The sequence below is a fragment of the Balearica regulorum genome, chromosome 2 (assembly GCF_011004875.1).
Source record: "Balearica regulorum gibbericeps isolate bBalReg1 chromosome 2, bBalReg1.pri, whole genome shotgun sequence".
Lineage (NCBI taxonomy): Eukaryota > Metazoa > Chordata > Aves > Gruiformes > Gruidae > Balearica > Balearica regulorum.
The window spans coordinates 21,540,760-21,560,162 of NC_046185.1; the positions used below are offsets into that span (position 1 = coordinate 21,540,760).

The 19,403-nt window shown below is 40.6% G+C and overlaps 1 protein-coding gene across 3 annotated transcripts in view; it reads right to left on the reverse strand.

Moving 5' to 3' along the window:
* ZFPM2 (zinc finger protein, FOG family member 2) overlaps positions 1–1,412 on the reverse strand; it is a 317,797-nt gene extending 316,385 nt beyond the window's left edge. For 2 of the 3 annotated variants that reach the window (XM_075743495.1, XM_075743492.1), the window contains exon 1: positions 911–1,412. In XM_075743495.1, the coding sequence (XP_075599610.1) occupies positions 911–950 (40 nt within the window). In that variant the 5' untranslated portion in view covers positions 951–1,412. Of the gene's footprint in view, positions 1–491; positions 807–910 lie in introns of those variants that run through there. The other variant, XM_075743493.1, reaches the window with a different exon arrangement.
* Positions 1,413–19,403: the final 17,991 nt, after the last annotated feature.

Here is a 19,403-nt window from a genome sequence, read left to right on the forward strand (position 1 = left end):
CACTGATTTCATAACATAATGATTTATAGACCCTCTTTCGAAATGCCTGGCACTTCTTCTAGTCCCGACCGCTAGACTTGTTCGGATGAATAATCTAAAGCACAGAAAAGTTTATGAAGTTAAGACTTTCTCGTGTGTCACAGGCAAGAAAAGTGAACTATGAACACTATTAGGCAGCGTATCTTTCAATTACAAGCCTTCAGCACACCTGTTTCTCGATACGAAAAACACCTCAAAAGTGTTACACCCCCGAAAACAGCAAAGGCGAGCGTGCGCCTCCGGTGTAGCTGCAGAAAGCGAGCCCCGGAGGGACGTGGGCGGTCCGCGCCACAGAGCCAGGCGCGGAGCGGAGCGGCGCGGGCAGCCGCGCGGGGCCGGCGCCCGGGGGGACGGCGGGGCCCGCGGCCGGCACGGCGCTACCCACGGGCTCCCCCGCGGGAACTTTCTCGTCTCTCTCCCCCACACACCTTCTGCGATCCTCTGGTACTTACTGCAGCCCAGGCTCGGCATGGGTCTGTCCACACGCGCTAACCGCAGAAAGTTGCTCAGTGGCACGGTGTTCGCAAGCTGGTTTATGCTGCTCTCCCGGCGCTACTTCAACTTGAAAAAACATGAGTGATCCCACTCCGAAACTCGGAGGAATAGTTTGAAGAGACTACGGGGACGCAGCAAGAGCTCCAAAGGAGTAAAATCGAGACAGCGAGGAGCCTGCTCACCCCGCATGAGAGCAGCTCCTAGCTTTCGCTCTTGCCCCCTTTCTCTCTCCCCATCCTCAGCCTCTCTGGCAAAGTTTCATCATTCGGTCCGTACTCTGGACCCCCCTATTGCTCCCCACAGCCACCTCTCTCGCGTCTCCCAAGAACGAGATAAATAAAAGTCTGTTAGAGGGAGCCCCCCTCAGGAAACTTACGTTTGATCTGCCTGGGTTTGCTCTGTTTCCTTCGGGACATGCTGCTTGGCTGCCGCTCCTGCCTTGCTCCAGGTACAGGAGTGGAGCTGGGAGGGGACGGGGGTGGAGGGAGGGTGACAGATCAATAGACGGGATTCATTGAGGAGCCGGTGGCCGCCTTGAGATGCAAAGTCAAATGACAGAAAAACGGGGAAAGGGAAAGAGTGTGTGCGTGTGTGACGGAGGAAGAGTGGAAGAGAAACGGAGATCGGGGTGGGTGAAACGGAGAGCGAGAATGAGGGGAGAGAGAAGCAGAAAGAACGGAGGGAGGGAGCAGGGGAAGGAGCGAGGGAGGGAGGGAGGGAGGGAGGGAGAGAGGAGGAAGGAAGGGAGGGAGAGAGGGAGGGAGGGAGGGGAGAGCTTGGCTCCTCGCTCTCTCTCTCCCTCTCTCGCCCACTCTCTGCCGTTGCCGTGCCGCCTCCGCTCCCCGCGTTGCGCTCCGCTCCGACTGACAGGCGGCGGGAGGTGCCGGCGAGGGAGGGGGCGAGGGAGGGGCTTTCCGGGACGGGGGGGACGGAAAGAGGGGGGCGTTTGTCCGTCAGGCTTGACGGGCAGTGGCTGCTACCAGAGACAAGTCCGCATGCAAATCGCCTCCTGCCTGCGGGGCACGGGGTGCTGAGGCGGGAGGCTTCAATTCTCCCGGCTCTGCCAGGGCTCCTGGTGGCGGAGAGCGCTGCAACTTTCCTGAAGGAGGCACGACAGGAGAATTGGCGAAGAAACTCCGTGACAGGCAGGCAGCCGGCACGAGTCCTCCCGCCCCGCACAGAGAGTCCGCCGGGGTGTCCTGGCAGGGCCGGGCGCCTCCACGCTCCGCCGCGCTGCCTCGGCCTCAGCGCTGCCTGTGGGAAGAGCAACGCTTCCCCCTGGGCTTGCCCCTAGGCCGGGAGATCCCGGGGAGTCCGAGGCTGGGCGGTGAGGGCAGAGTTTTCCTCCGCCATGCCGGAGCGCTTTATCGGGGGGCGGGGGTGGGGGCTTCCACCACCACCACCGGACAGTGGGATCCCGGCTTCCTCTCGCAGGTGTCGCCACGGGCGAGTGCTGAGGCAGGGGCGTGCGGCCCGCCACCCGCGCGAGGCGGCCGTTAACGGTCGGGGCAGGGCCGGCCTCCGCTGGCGGGCAGCGCTCTGCTGGGCGGCGGCCGGGGGAGTTGGAGCCGCCCCGGTGCCCGCGGGGGTCGGTCCGCTTGTTCGGCTCTGACAAATGGCGAATGCTCTCCGCTCGCCCTTGTCCAGCCGTTTGCACTAGCCTACGGTAGCTTGTGGGTGACGGGCGGTACTGGCCATGTGGTCATCACTGTTTGCCTCTGTGATTGAGCTTTTTTTGACTTTTAGATGAGAGTGAAAGATGAGCCGACTAACTACCTAGCCTTTAATTAGTTCTGCCCTTCTAAACAGCGATAATAGAGAAATTTTGTCTCTTTCACAGTAGAAACCAACATCTGACGCTTCTGTTACTGATACCAGTTAAGTGTTCTGACAAAGCTAAACCATTGGCAATGCTCGTGTTAAAGTCTGTGTCTTCAGGACAAAATTTCTCTTGAACATTCTGTTTTAATAGCCTAAATCATCTAATGTATGTATACAGTTGTGATGACCCATTACGAACAGAACATGCTTTCTATACCTTATTGTACTGCTTAGCGTTGCACATGCGTTACCAGATTCTCAGTGTTATCAAACATTAACTTTGCAAAAATCTTGAAAGAAAAAACTCCAACTGCACCAACAAAAAAAAATCAGCCTGATTTCACTGATGCCAAGTAAGGATACCAAAACATCTTTATTACCGCGCTTCCAGAAATTTCAGATCTGACACATGAATGTACTGCAATGTTAACTGTTCTTACAGCTTCACTACTAGGAATTCAATGATTTGTGTTCAGGTAAACTGTTAAGCATTTCTTTAACTTTTACCTCTCTGGTCCAAATACTCTCAACAGAAATAGTTTTCAGCTTGACCTCTCAAAACTTTCAGTGATTATTTGGCCAATATTGCAAAAGTCTTCATACAAGCAGCAGAAATTCTGATTTTCCATCATACTGTGTTAGAAAATAATGTTCGTAAATGGTAAGTGAATTTGAAAAACCACTTTTTTTTTATTAAAGAAGAGAACATGATGGAAACAGTGAACTATATTAAACATTTGTTGTTCACATACTTTAAAGAATCTGAGTAAATAATAAATGTTTTCCATTTACGTGACATGATTGTTGTGTGCCCAATTTATATTTCAGTTTCTTTCCTTGAGGTGTAGGCTCGTGGTTAAGTACCAATGTAATAGCAGTAGTGTTTTCAAGAAGGTATTCTATGGCAATAGACAAACATGGTAAGAGGCCACCAAATGAAATGTTCTGCTACGACTTTGTTGCAGAATTAGGCTCAAACAGGGGCTTGAATGGATACCCATCTTTCAAATTAAAGTTAGTATTTGATCTTTACCAATTTTCAGCATTTTTAAAAATCTCTGCCTGGTTCCCTAACCAGAATTAGCAATATCTTTTCCTTCATATGGGTTGACCATTCTTTTGTGTTTCTATTTTGTTGCCTGCTACACAGTGTTTTCAGTCTAAAGAGGTAATTTGACAGATACCACCTTTAAACCTACTGCTATTTAAATGTAAAATAATGGAGTTGAGTAACCTGTTTCCAATATTTGGACAATATACAAACTGCAACTTAAAAATTAACATACTTTACAGGGTATAAAACAGTTATAAATAAGTGATAAACAGCAATGCAAAATGAAACAGTGCTAGAGTCTGTATCACAAGTGTTTATTCTTACATACTGTTTAGGGTAAATTACATAAGAGCATCTTATGCTGACTCTTGCTTTCGTAAATATTTATGCAGCAATGTAAGTTACATATTTTGTTTATTCTGAGGCATTAAGGCCATATTCTACTTTGTCAGCTCAAGTGAGGACATATAGAGATGTGTTATTTCTTTGACTCTTCAGAGAGATATGTTTGATCACTTAAAGGATTATTACACTTAGTCATTTCAGTGTATTTCAGTGTATTTTGGACTTGTTTACCTAAAGGTTAAAAAGTTGTTTATGAAATTCCAGAAATAAACATACATATGGCTGCTGTTTTAAGATGTAATTGGTGATCTAAATTAAAGAATGATTTTCCCTAATACCCAGAGAAGCTTTCACTTAGTACATTTGAGTACTGCATGAAAATTACATACTTTCTTCAGCAGAACAAGCAGCATGTAGTGCATCCCAGATGAAAAAAAGCTGAGGCCAGGCCAGAGCACAGCTCAAGCATGGCACACGATGGTTGATGCTGTGCGGTAGCTAAGCCCATCTCCGGTGCCCATCTCAGGAGCTGCTTCCAACATGCAGTATTGGCAAGGCTCTTTTGGTGGGGCAGGGGCTTGAGTTGCATGGACACAAATTGAGTGGTGTGGCTTTCTCTCAGGGCTCCAGAATAGGCCCAGCATTTTCTGTTAACCTGCAGAGAGAGTCATTCAGAGTAGATTTTTTAAATCTTACAAATTACCTCTCCTTCCTTCAATTGCATAGTTTTCTGAACTGCTGTAGCGATAATGATGTCCATGCCCGGGTTGCTGTGTCCGTGCCATTCACCGGCTCTTTCGGTTCACCTGTTGGATATTGCCAATGGCAATGAGAGAGTGCCCATGAGTGCTTTGCCAGCATGGCCAGGGGAGTGGGAGGCAACTACCCCATCTGAGCATGGGGGCAGGGGAAAGAACATCTCCAGTTTTTGTACAGAGGGAATGGTGGCCATCTGTCCCAAAGCTGAGGGTAAAGACAGAAAATTAGAAATGATCAAGGAAGAATAATTTAAAAGTGTAGTGCTCTTCAACCAAAATAATAATAGGATAGGAACAGTGGTGATATAGGCCCATTTCAGAAGACATATGCTCTTAGTTAATTCCAGTCTCTCAAAAAGAAGAAAATAACCTCCACAGAGGCTCACTTCTTAATCATCTCAAACTTTGTTACTTCCAGTTGTCTATACCTTACTATGATTCTATGAAGATTTATATAAAACCTCTAACTGAATGGTTGTCACAGTTCAAAACTTAAATCCGTGAAATGCCTGTAGTCTGGCAAAGAAACTAGGAAAATTGCAGCTAAGATTTCCATGATCTTCAAGTGTTAGCAACTATCTTACACATAGATAACATGCATACTTCTAAAAACAATGTCCTTCTTTGGAGAACACTTAGTGATTTTTAAAACAACCTTTCCATTCCTTCATTGAGAAGAGGAAATACTAAAATATTGAAATATTCTCTTGGCAGCAGAATTAACCTCTTGACCAGCAAGTATGGATTTCCTATCTTTTTTATTTGCAAAAAAGAGTGTGCACTGAGCGAAATCACTTCAGAATTCTCACATGTCTGGATACTTGCTATTTTATACAAAGATACTGATATACAATGAAGGTAGCCCAAAGTTTAGGCAACAATCGAATCTGGAAGAAAATATACTTGATTTCTGGGATAGGCACATAAAAAGTTCTGACCATTTAAAAAACCCAATAACAGTAAGTAATGTTAAAAATACAATTGCATAGGTTCTGTTGGGCTCTTAGTTATCGATTTCCTTTGTAAGGACTTGGATTCTTCCCTGATCTTTTACATAGTGTTTGGTTCTTTAGCTCTGAATGAAAAAGAAGAAAAAAGAGATATTTTCCCACATATTATCCACTTGCAGTGTTAGAAAGAATATACGGCATAGCTTTTTGTAACTTTATTCCTTTCCTTTCTTTGGTCAATAGCGAAGTAGTTAACTAGACTGACCATGAAATTATCATCATTAAGGCTTAGAATTACTACCCTTACAACATGAATATGGGACAATTCATACCTTTCCAGCAGTTTGAAAAATCTACAGTTTATTCTAATTTCATAATTTAGAGATTTTCTGTGTGGTCATTCCAGACCACATTCTAAGACAACAAGAAAAACAAATACATCACTGAGCAACTGAGAGACAATCAGACTGAACCTTGAATTTAGAAGTAAGGCTGCCTCTGACTTTTGAAATGAAGAAGAAAAAGCTCTGTCAATTTCTTTCTAGATGGCACAAAAGAAAAATGCTGCAAGGCAGATTTCTCACATGCCCAGGAACCTGCAGAAGATCTGAGGATATCCAAAGAGAGTGGGTGAGACTGGTGGATATGTATTGCCCTTTCAACCAGCCCTGTAAACAAGTTAGAATTGAATTACTACTACATTTTTTGTGAATGTTTTACTCCCTAGGAGTGATCACAACCCTACAGTGAAGTTCCTGGCCGCAGGATTTCAATGGATACAGCAATGTAGGAAGCCAGACACACAGAGTGCTGGAATCAGTGCTGAGTCAGACTTCATGTTGATAGTCCAGACCTTTGCATCCATTCTGGGAGATCTGCCAGTGTTCAGAGGCCAAAACCCATGTCCACTCCATATGGAGAAGGAAGAATGGCATAGAAATAAATGGTGACCTCAGAAACTTTCTGGATTCCTAAGCAGACTTTTCCTAAAAAGGGTACACTCTGGATCTGAGTTAATTTTTGGTTGGTGCAAAACTTAGTATTTTCTTCGTGTCAGTTTCCTGTCTCTTTTCGCGTATTTATTTAGAGCAGAAATCACTGCTCTCTTTCAGTAGTTCAGTTATGCAAGATACTTCTCATCTCACATTAAAATTTATATCTTATTTGTTATCCAGAAATAGTGGCAAAGATTATTCTTCATTTCCTGACTGGATGCTCTCTGATATTGCTCAGGTAATCATATGGATGAACAAACTGTTAGTCTACCAAACTGCTTAGACATTTTGGGTAACTTTAAATCAGAATCACAGAATAGCCATCATAATTCTCTTCATAATAATGTAAAATGCTCCTTTTCACTGCACAGCATTGCAGTAATACCCTGGAAAAATTTGCATTTACTTCTGAAAAATTATACATACAAAACAGCTCCTAATTTTGATATCCATGTTCTCCTTTATAGAAAGAAAATACATCTCATGATCAGCAAAATTCTATTGCAAAAATGCAAAAAAACTTGCACAAGCTAACATGTAGTATGCCATTCCTCCAGCTGGAAAAGAAAATTCTGTAGCTGTGGCATAGCTAGAGAAAGCTTTTTGATTGAAGGAAGCTAAACACATGAATACATGTTCAGAATGAGATACTGTATCACACATATGGCAGCATCTGGACTGTGGGGTGGAAGGAACAGTGTCCTGTGAGGAAGTATTTCTGGATGCCTTAGTTATCTGAAATGCAGCCCATTCACCCCCACTGCTTACAGATGGCCACTGAAAACTTAGAAATCTCCTGAAACATGTATATAATCCCACACCGCAGTGACAATTTCTGCCAGTAGCAAGACTGTGCAGCCCACAGCAGCAGTAACTTACTGTTTTGGCACGTGCAAGGGCTTCAGAGGCCAGTTTTGTTACAAGTCAGAGGACTTCTCTGCATTCCATGACCTTACCCTCCCCAGAAGCATACTACCCTTAACACTACAGTCTGGGCTTCTGAGAGGCACTTTGCTTAGAGATGCAAACTATAATGTAGCATGTATTTTCTTGCAGCTTCTAAGCACAGAGGGGGAGGAATTCAGACGAAAATATGAGAAAAAGGAAGAAAAAGGCAAAGAATAGAATAGCAGAAACAGGGGGAAAGGGAGAATAGACAGCTGTAGTGCTTTAAAAATAATTTCTATCTTTAGTTCTTTTTAAATAAGCTATCAGCAGTATTTCATGTAGACATAGCATAACACTGAGAAGATAACATTAATATTGCCAAATTACCGTTTATGACTTTGGAGTGCAACACTCATAAAATAGCAATATGAGTATAAAGTGCAACTTTAGCTGCAGAGCTTGAAATAACATATTTTCTCTTCTCCTTGGTCTTCTATTCCACCATACCTGTTACGTAGCACCCCTTTTGGGAGTGATTAGCAGTGTCTCTGTCATTGCACGTAGCCAAATTAGATACAGTTTGCCAAGTTTTGGTGAAGGAGGTTGCTTACACACTAGCACCTCAACAACATACATAGAAACATGATCAAGAGTTTAAAAATATTAGAAACTGGAAACATATATGAGGGTCCCCCTATAGGTACAGTGATACCTATAGTACATCTACCAGTTTACCATTATGGCTTTATAATCACATTCATCAGCTTTTAAAAACCCAGTTTTTCTTCTGCTGTATATCCATCTAATGAATGTTCTTAGACAAATGCATGATGATAGCCGGCAGAGTCTATGGTATAGTCTGTACCTGTGTCCTATCTGTTCCTCATATTGAACAAATAAGGCTCCCCACGCTCAGAGCAGTAGCATAAATTGTCCTCTGTATGTATCAGAAATGGTATTATTTACCAATTTAAGGAATATATAAAACTATGCAGCAGCAGCAGCATAAATAGGAATAAATAATAAAATCTATTATAAAAGCCTCAAAGTCTATGCCAGCACAGCATCTCTTTTTGAGATAGAATCACAGAATCATAGAATCATAGAATGGTTTGGGTTGGAAGGGACCTTAAAGATCATCTAGTTCCAACCCCCCTGCCGCGGGCAGGGACACCCTCCACTAGACCATGTTGCCAAAAGCCTCATCCAACATGGTCTTAAACACTTCCAGGGATGGGGCATCCACAACCTCTCTGGGCAACCTGTTCCAGTGCCTCACCACTCTAACAGTAAAGAATTTCTTTCTAACATCTAATCTAAACCGACCCTCCTTCAGCTTAAACCCATTACCCCTTGTCCTGTCACTACACTCCCTCATAAACAGTCCCTCACCATCTTTCCTGTAGGCCCCTTTCAGATACTGGAAGGCTGCAATTAGATCTCCCTGGAGCCTTCTCTTCTCCAGGCTGAACAAGCCCAACTCTCTCAGCCTGTCCTCAGAGGAGAGGTGCTCCAGCCCTCTGATCAGCTTCGTGGCCCTCCTCTGGACTCTCCAACAGCTCCATGTCTCTCCTGTGCTGGGGCCCCCAGAGCTGGACGCAGTACTCCAGGTGGGGTCTCACAAGAGGGGAGTAGAGGGGCAGGATCACCTCCCTCGACCTGCTGGTCACGCCTCTTTTGATGCAGCCCAGGACACGGTTGGCTTTCCGGGCTGCAAGTGCACACTGCCGGCTCATGTTGAGCCTTCTCATCAATCAATACCCCCAAGTACTTCTCGGGGCTGCTTTCAATCCATTCCTCGCCCAGCCTATAGTCGTGCTTGGGATTGTGCCAACCCATGTGCAGGACCTTGCACTTGGCCTCGTTGAACTTCATGCGGTTCGCATGGGCCCACCTCTCCAGCCTGTCAAGGTCCCTCTGGATGGCATCCCTTCCCTCCAGCGTGTCAACCACACCACACAGCTTGGTGTCGTCGGCAAACTTGCTGAGGGTGCACTCGATCCCGATGTCCATGTCGCCGACAAAGATGTTGAACAGTGCCAGTCCCAGTACCGACCCCTGAGGAACAACACTCGTCACCGTTCTCCACTTGGACATCGAGCCACTGACCACAACTCTTTGAGGGCAACCATCCAGCCAATTCCTTATCCACCAAGTGGTCCATCCATTGAATCCATGTCTCTCCAATTTAGAGACAAGGATGTCGTGTGGGACAGTGCCAAATGCCTTGCACAAGTCCGGGTAGATGACGTCAGTTGCCCTTCCCTTACCCACTGATGCTGTAACCTCATCACAGAAGGCCACCAAGTTTGTCAGGTATGATTTGCCCTTAGTGAAGCCATGTTGGCTGTCACCAATCACCTCCTTATTTTCCATGTGCCTGAGCATAGTCTCCAGGAGGGTCTGCTCCATATACTTGCCAGGCACGGAGGTGAGACTGACTGGCCTGTAGTTCCCTGGGTCTTCCTTTTTACCCTTCTTAAAAATGGGCGTTATGTTCCCCCTCTTCCGGCTGGTGGGAACTTCGCCAGACTGCCAGGACTTCTCAAATATGATGGCGAGTGGCCTGGCCACTTCATCCGCCACTTCCCCCAAGACTCACGGATGCAACTCATCAGGTCCCATGGACTTGTGCACCTTCAGGTTCCTTAGATATTCTCAAACCTGATCTTCTCCTACAGTGGGCGGTTCTGCATTCTCCCAGTCCCTGCCTTCTGTGACCTGGGCAGTGTGGCTCAAGCACTTGCCAGTGAAGGCTGAGGCAAAGCAGTCATTGAGTACCTCAGCCTTCTCCATATCCTGGGTAACCAGTTCATCCATTTCATTCCAGAAGGGACCCACATTTTATAGATATTAGGTTCCTCTCAGTAGCATGCTGTATGCTATGTTTTGGTTTATTAAGAGGGGTGTTTGTAATTTATGCAGCTCTTCAATTTATGCCATTATCCTATAAATAGAATCAACTACATTAGAAAGGAAATCTTACCATACAGTCTTTCAAAAGTGGGACCCCCTAAGGTTTTCTGCCTGCAGAACCAGATGCTTACTTTGCACAGCAGACTTAGTAAAATACGGGAAAGATGTCATAGTCCGATGGACAGAAGAGCAAAGGGAAAATACAGTTCAGATGCACTCAGTAATTTGTAACCCCACATTCTTTTGAGAAAATTTAAAAGGTTTTGATAGTCCACTATAGACCACCATAAAGCTAAATTTTTCTCAGATTGGCTGACTCAAATACATCATTGATTTTGCTGATATTAGCAATATACATAGTATTTATTTCCTTCACATTATATCTGCTCACAGCAAAATTTAATTCAAATTCCCCTCTCCTCCTTAAATCCACAAGTAGCATCCAAAAATTCACATAGCATTCTAAAAGGTAAAACCATGGTTACATTTTTCTCAAGTGTCTCAGTAACTTACAATCCTCTTCAGTCTTCCTTTTTAACCCCTCTTGAAAATGATTTTGAATCAAGCTGCTTCCAAAAATGTTGCTCTAGAGACAATCCTTTGACTGATACTGATAGTTAGGAAATATAATAGCATAAAAAGGAGGAAATCAGAGTTCTTGATTGTTTCTCAGTCTCACTGATTTTAAAAGGATTAAGGTGGAAGCTCTCCAAATAAAAATCTTGAGGCATAACCTCTCCCTAGCCATTTCCCATCAGGCACCCAAGGGACAAAGTTGCCCGCAATTTCATAAAATCATTTTCATCAGTACAACTGAGTGTAGAGCATTTTTGTAGTGTTCTCCAGTCATAAAAACATAAAAACAAATTATTTTGTGCACGTTGATGTAAGCAACTGAATAAAGTTTACTATATGACCTTTCATTTATGTCTATTGGTCCAAAAGACAAAATGCTGGCCACATTCATATAAAATACTGATTAATCAATACCTATTATGAAAATTTCTTTACATTGCATATTAAAATGTCTTTATGGACAAGATCCACTTCATATTCACTTACCTAAAAATCTAACTAGCGTTCTACGTTCTCTCTATGGCAGAGCAAGTGGACATCTGTACATACATAAATGTAATTGTGTATTAGATGTTATTTCATGGGTACATCAGCTGGATGCCTAATGCCTAGAGAATGTCTGAGCATGGTATTTGTACAAATTTGTCTGTTTACTCCTGAATCCAGAACACTAACTTCTTAACTGCCACTGGTAAACAAAAGGTATGTTATTGGTACACAGTCTTCTGGAGGATAACTGCATTTACAGCAAATGTTCTTTTAAAACGTGCAGATGACTTTTTGCTTCCATGCATCACAAATTATTCCAATAGATGTTAACCTAACTGAAACAACAGTACAACAGTGAGAAACCCAATGGTGGCTCCAGACGCTTTGCTTTTCACATGATAATGTTGAGTTTATTTGTGCCTACAGTAAATATCTTAGCTTGTTTCATTCAAATTAGCTGCCCTTTACATGGAAATAGTTCTATAATGAACACCAAACAATCTAATCTATGGATCCTATATTCCTATTTGTATTTTCCTGTCCAATGTTTTGGACATTGACCAACAAAATCCTAGAGAGATTTTTGAAATGTGATCCTTTCCCTGGAGGTTGTTTCCATGGCCACTCTCTGGCCATGAAATGGTAGATTTCATGACTCAAATAGCCACAGATGAGCATATTTATTCAATGAGCTTTTGTACTTTTTAAAAATTCCCTTTCACTCACTCTGTAGGACTGGTGCAAATAAAAAAGGCAAAATTTTATGTGTGAAAATGTTGTTCTTTAGTCATTGATTCCTTGAATTACATGCTGGAATTATTAATGAAGAATTTTTGTATTGTTTTAATGTCACGTCTTTTTTTTTTTTTTTTTTCATCATTAACAGTACTACTTCCTTTGCCTTTTCACCACTTTGCTTCTAAATAACATATATTCCTTAACCCATCATTTTAGCCTGTATATCAACTATGTGAGATTCCATGTTGTTTCTGGACTGAGAATTTAGGATGACAGAATGGAAAATGTACCTCTCTCAAGCTAATGAAGAAATCAAATCATTTTTCTATATTTTCTCGTCATTATTCTTGTCATTATACTCATGTATTGCTCCATGATGTATTGTATACTCCTGATGTTTATGGTACTTGGACACCTGGTTTATAGGCTGACTCTTCTGCTTCTCAGGATGCATCTGCTTGTGATAATAAAACAAGATAATTGCTATTCTAAAGGGTTCTTAACCTATTACCTTGTCCTGCAAAGTGAAAAATATTCTTGAGCTATTGATAAGTATAGGTAGACTCACTACTGAAATAATTCATAATAAAATCTCCCAAGATGTACTAATTTTTTTCTACTATCATTCATTAGTTCAAAGTATAAAATTTCTTCCAAATTAGAGCCTGATCAACAATTTTGAGTAGATATACATCTAAATACTACATGCAAACTCACTACATTTTCCAACAATGCCTAAAAATTAAACATGTGGATATGGATTTCACGTGATTACCATACATAGATCAACTGAAGAAAGTGTAATATCAGATTCTGAATTAACTTTCTAAGTTTATATCTATAAAACGTATAACACAAAATTAATTTATTCCATAAAATCCATGTGGCTCTAGGAGACATTATGGCTGTGGGGCTACTTACGATTTTGAGTCATAGCGAATATCCCCACAAGCAAGTGTAAAAGTGAGATTAAGTTTGGAGCTTGGCGTTAAGTATTTGCAGGATACAGCTTTCATTTTACTCACTGCTCCATAACATGGATATACCAACATCTAAATGGCTAACTTGTGCCTCTTTTAAAATACAAAACATTTCAAAATATCTAGTAGAAAAACAGTGGAGTAGCTATCAAATGGTTTAAAAATGAAAGAGCTACTCAGATATCTCCTTAGTTTAACCCTGTTGTAGTTGAGGTCAGATCAACTTTTGATTATCTTGTCCAAAATGTGGGTTATGAAACTTTTTCTGTGCACGCTTACTCTATAGAAGATTGCCAGCCAATCTGAAATTAACATTTCTTTTATACTCAAATGACACCTAATCGGTGACTTACATCTTTTAACTCTAATGCATTCTACTAGAAGAGATGTGGGCCTGCATCATCCAATTCAAAAACACATACATCAATGCACCTATTTAATTGCCCTCCAGCCAGTCCTGCCTGGGGTTTGGGAAAAAGGCCTCTGGATACACACTGCGGGACCTACATGGAGAACCATCAGTTTCTACATCATGTAAATAAAGCTTTGATCATTTGAAAGACAGAACAATACATATGTTGATGGGTATGCCTTATTTTGTTACCTATCGTCAGTCATGTTGTATATTACTTTAAATTTCTGTTGACTTACTTATATGGTTCTCTCATCTGCCTTTCATACTCTCATCAGTATTTGTTAATGTGTGTCTCTTATTCTGTCTGTTAAACTCCTTGCTCTGGGATGTTAACCTTGGTGCTGTGCACTGCAATATGAAAAAAACAAATTTCAGTAAATAAAAGAAAGTAAGGTAACCTAAGGAATGACATATCAATAGTGGTGATGAGAACCAAGTGTGTTGTACTATGGCCAAGATATTAGTAGGAGATAACACTGGGAAAAATTATTCAGTAAAAGATAATATATTAAGACAGGGTAGTGGCACAGACTTCTAGAAAAGAAAGTTTAGGCTGCTAATCAAGAAAATACCTGTCATGGTGAGATTTTAAAATTTTTGAAAGTTTCAAAAAAATGATGAAGCACATTCATTTATACCTTCAAAAATATATAGGAAAAAATATGTAGGGGAAAAAAACCCCAACCAACATTTAGATTTCCGATATTTGGACTAGGTGATGTAATTGGACAGTCCTGTTTCTAGAGTCTTTAATTCTAAGAAATCTCCATTCTATAAAAATACACAGCTATAATATATTTTAATTTTATTATTTCATTTTGAGTTGTATAAATTTGGTTAAAATACCTATGTATGGAAAATAGCATCTTGAACTGAATAAAAAAAAACCAAGTTGGAATTAAGTTCAACCAGTTCCAGTTTTTAAATTTTAGGGCAAGGCATTTATAAATCATTGATCTTAGAACAAACAGGTATGCATATACTAAATGCATCTAGTAAAAAAAATCAAAACACCAGAGGATGTCCTTTATGACACACAGCAAGTCCAGTTCCAGTATCTCTCTGTTAGGACAGGAACAATTATTAATCAGTGATTGCCTGTTCAGAACAAATCCTCCTGTTCTCTAAGAGTCCTGTAGATTTTGAAATCATCACAATTTCATACTAGCTGTTCCAAAATATGCTAGCTTATACACAGCTCTAGACTTCAAACATTCTATATGATCTGAATCTTAAATTGAGGTAATAAGGAACGGTCTACAAGACAGCTCAGTTTCTGTTTCTCCAGCTGATCTCCTGCAGCGTCTTCCACTTTCAACTGCATAAGAAAGTCAAAGAGCCCAGTTGTCTGTGAAACTAATGCCGTATCTCCCTTAAACTTCAGTAATGGCAGTGGAAGGTGTTGAAAATCACTTCCTTATGTTAAAACTATACAAACTTCCAAACTGGTAATGAAATACAGATCTTCGTCTCAAATCAGTTCATGACATCAGTGTATCCCAGCAGCAATAATGTTAAACTGCTACCAGAGATTCACAGTATCACTGAAACAAAGCACAACTGCTTTACATTATCACTTACTGGTATTTAAATAGCTCATGCTATTAGTCCTTCCAAAACCTTCCTTAATTCTGACATGAAGCTAAATGGCTGAGAGCAATATATTTCACTTCATGCAGATGATGTATTGCTTTCTTGTTAGGTTTCCTTACTTGAGATGACTTCTCTGTCTTACAACCATGACTAAATCTCCAGCTACAAAATGAATTTGATTAAATCCAACTACTTGACCTTGTCAACTAATGTCCCCAGACGCCTCTTTACTGACTACCATTTTCTATGGGCTTCTAAGCAGTGGAGCTGGAATATTTATACCCTATCCCATGTTCTCTGCTCTCAATAACTACATCTTCTCCAAAATCATTATTCAAATTAAAAATTATTTAGAAGGATGGATCTTCATTTCTGTCAGTCTGAGTTATATTACTCAAAATGAATTATTTTCTTAAACTATTATATCATCTCATCCAGTTGTTACTTTGCAATGCGCATCACTAAGACAACTATTTAGGACCTGTACCAATCCCTATTGAAGTAAAATTGAAATTCAAAGTAGTTCTGGGTGAAAATTAAATTGCCTCACGATGTTAAAATTATTATTTTAGATGCAGTTTAGAAGTCCCTAATCAAGTGTCTTTAAACAGTGGCTTTATGATACAGTGTCTATTTTGGGCATGAAATTAGGACCTCTGTTTATTCCAACAATGTATCTAAACTGCCTTTAATTTGAGCCAAGACAATCCATAGTCCCATTCTTCTACACTAGACCAACTTGAATATCAAATTCAATATCATGATTAAAAATCAATTAAAAATCTACTGGGATATAATTTCTTTATTTAGACTAGTGTTTAACTACATTGTCTTACTCTGAGAGATGTAAAGCTATGTAACATCAATAAAGAACTGTAGTAATAAATTTATGATCTTCAGTGAAGTACAAAACTCCAAACCAGTTCTTCATGCAGAGTCCTGTTGCACATTAGTGAGGTGTATATGCACACCTTTACAATATAAACAGAGAAAGGTGAGCCAAGTGAAGGAGCACCAAAATGAATATCAAATATAAATGATGACACCAAAAATAAATGAGACTATATTGACCATAAGTAAAATGGACTGGATACTAGAATAAAGTTTCCAGTCTTCAGAGTCATAAGATTTGAGAAGGTCTTCCAGCAGCAGAAGTGAATAGAGGTAATCTAACAGGTTTAGGTGAAACAAGTGATTTCAGAGGATCATGGTAGAGAGTACCTGTGATAGGAAGGAATCGGGCATAATAATTTTAAAATTTGTTTCAGTTACATGCAAAATGTATGCCATTGTATGTCTCAAACAAAAGATTATTAGAGCATTTGTGACAGAACAATTTACAGTATTTAATTCAACAGAAAAAACGAGGGGGAATAGTTTCATCTGATGCAAAATTTCTCCATCGTTTGGTATATGTTAGACATCATAAAATGGCAATATCCTGAGGGACACAAACTTAGAAACTTTACCTGAAGAGGTTCATTCCTCTGCTATACTGAAGTAAAAGAGGGGAGATAAATATTCTTTTATGCCTCCACCAGTTCAGCACCATCCTGGAGATAAGAACCCAAGCCAGCCTTCAGCACAAAGCTGGAGAAATCACAGGGGTGCTCTAACGTCTGACAACTAGAACAAAACACTCAGTACCCTCTGTCAGCCAGAGCTGGAGGAGCATTCCATGCTGCACCCTTCCCCGCTACTCATTGCCTCCAGGCATCACGAGCTGTCTGAATGTTTGTAAATATGTCCCATTCCTGAAGTTGACAGAAAATGAAGCTTTCTATAAAGATTGCTCAGATTCCATGAAAGAGAAACTTATGGTCATTTTACTTCCCTCCAGGTATGGAAAATAACATTATAGGATTTTACAATTGGTCCATTTTGTTTCCTGCGACACACTATTTTCTGTGTGTTTTACAAAACACACATGCATAAACACACACCTGCACCAAGTGCAAGTATGCATGTATGCATATATTTACACTCATATATATTGCCTATGTAGCCACACATGTGCATGCATACATATCAAATTTTAAAAAGAAATCCAGAAACTCGTTAAGTGATGGTACCTCAACTGAAAAGAAAAGCAGTGCTTATTATAATCTCATCACATTATTTTCATATTAAACCCTTTCTCTTTGATTTTACAATGTCAGGTTTGATCTTGCACAGCTTAGGTGCAGTATGTTGCCTCTTTCTGTGAACTATCCTCCTATCTGTTTCCTAAGCTGCTGTTCCACACTTGTAATCATGTTATTTGAGTGCCTCATGTATTCTAAAAATAACCATAATAGAAGTTGCGTGTAAGTGCAAGGTGAGAAGTGATGAACAGGACAGCGACACAGCACAACTGATCATACTGAATGTAAATGGGAGACCAGACCACACTGCACAGCAATACATGATTATTAGTACTACCATTTATAAGGAACCCCAAGGTGTTGGAGGCACTTCAAAGTACACACAAAGAGACATATTCCCTCCTCTAAAGAGTTTATAATCTAGAAACATTGCCAGGCTGTTTCTTCAGGAGTAAAACAAAATAGAGAATGATGAGTTAAACACTGCATTATATTAGATCATGCTTAAGCTTATACTGCATCAACAAAGTTTATTCTGTTCCCTCCTACTTTATAATACATTTTTGCCACTAAGGAAGGAGCCATACCAGCAGTCTGAGACTTATTGAAACTCAGCTTGCAAGGTATCAGTGTTTAAACTCTCTTGCATAGCCACAACTTGGAAATGAACTTGAATTAATGTAAATCTATTTTGCATGCTCATCACAACTTGAACTGAGTCAAACTTTCACTTCCTGGAGTCATCGTTTCCAAGTGAGACCTCCAGCAAAACTTTCCTTTGGCTCCCAGCCAACTGCCTGCACTTGCCTACAAGTGTCCCCTGCACTGTGGGCCCTTGAACAATGGAAGTTCAGAAGTTTCCACAAACAAAACTAATCCATCATTTCCACTGCAATAGAAAGTACGCTTCGTAAAAGAGAACAGTAAACAGTTCCTGAAGAGGAGTATTCCATCCCACAGAATTAGTTCATCAGTTCCTTTCCCGAACACATACACCCCTAATCGACTTCTCTCCTGCAATGCTAACCCTAACATTAAACAATAGCACAGCTGCCAACAAGGTAAATGTAAGCAGGGGTGAGATAAACCTTAGAGCTCTATGGAGATTATATTATAGAGATACCATACATCTGAAGGTCAATAAACGTGAACACAAAGACAAGAATCTGGTATATGATAACAATTAAGAATCTGTACTATAAGAATTAAGTCCTTTGTACTACTATATCACATGATGTTCATCAAAGGTATGTAATCCTTTTCCATGATGGTACTTTACTTTCTTGTGCTGCTAGGTAGACGCCAGGACAAACTCAAAAGTAATACTATATAACAGCCAAAAGAGACCAGGAATTAAATATGACTCTTTTAAGTTAGTGGAATCTGCCATTTACTTCAGTGGGATCAGGGTCTCATCTTGAACATTAACAATATAAAATCATTTCAGTAGGATTGCTCAAGGCTCAAAGTTCTATTTCAATGTGAAAAAGTAAAGCTAAATCTCACTCTTAATGAGAATGGATTGTTTTCTGGCCAAATACAATCTGTATCAAATTACAAAAATAGAATATTTTCTTTTTCTGGAGATTGATTTGCAGTCTGATTTTTTCTTATCTATTTTCCTTTTCATATCATCCATAACCTGAGAAAAAGGTGAAAAGGCAACCTATTGGCATAAAGTGTTGAAAAGTAAAAGAATTTCAAAACCACATTTCTACTTTGAAATTGCAAGTAACCTTTAAAATAATTATACCTGAACAACATTAGAAAACAAACAAAACTATTTGTCTCCCTTTGGTAATTTATTTTTTTGCATATAATAAATTAGGTTTGTAGTTAGTTTTACTTTTTCATGGAAAACCGGCTTTATTTTTTCAAGATTACAAGACAGACTGATTGTGTCATTCTTAGGAACTACTGTGGGAGAAGTTCATGTGCATGCTTACCATTAGGCAGTGGAAAACAGTGATTATAGCATATTTCAGCACATCCCTGGCACTGAGGAGACTGCAGGTGAGTGTGCAAGGAGAAGTGAAAAAGGAAAATTCTGCTCTTAGGTCCAGTCCAGGTCATTTGACTCCAAATATCTGTGATAAAATCTGATTTTCTGTGCAGATTTTTTTTTCCCCCTCAGTTACAGAATAAACCTGGAATTTCTGTTCAAAACTGAAGTAGAAGATTTTTATTTTTATTTCCATTCAAGAGAACATGGAAAATTCTATGTGAAACTGAACAAGAACACAAGCTCTGAGCGTTCTGGCTTTCTG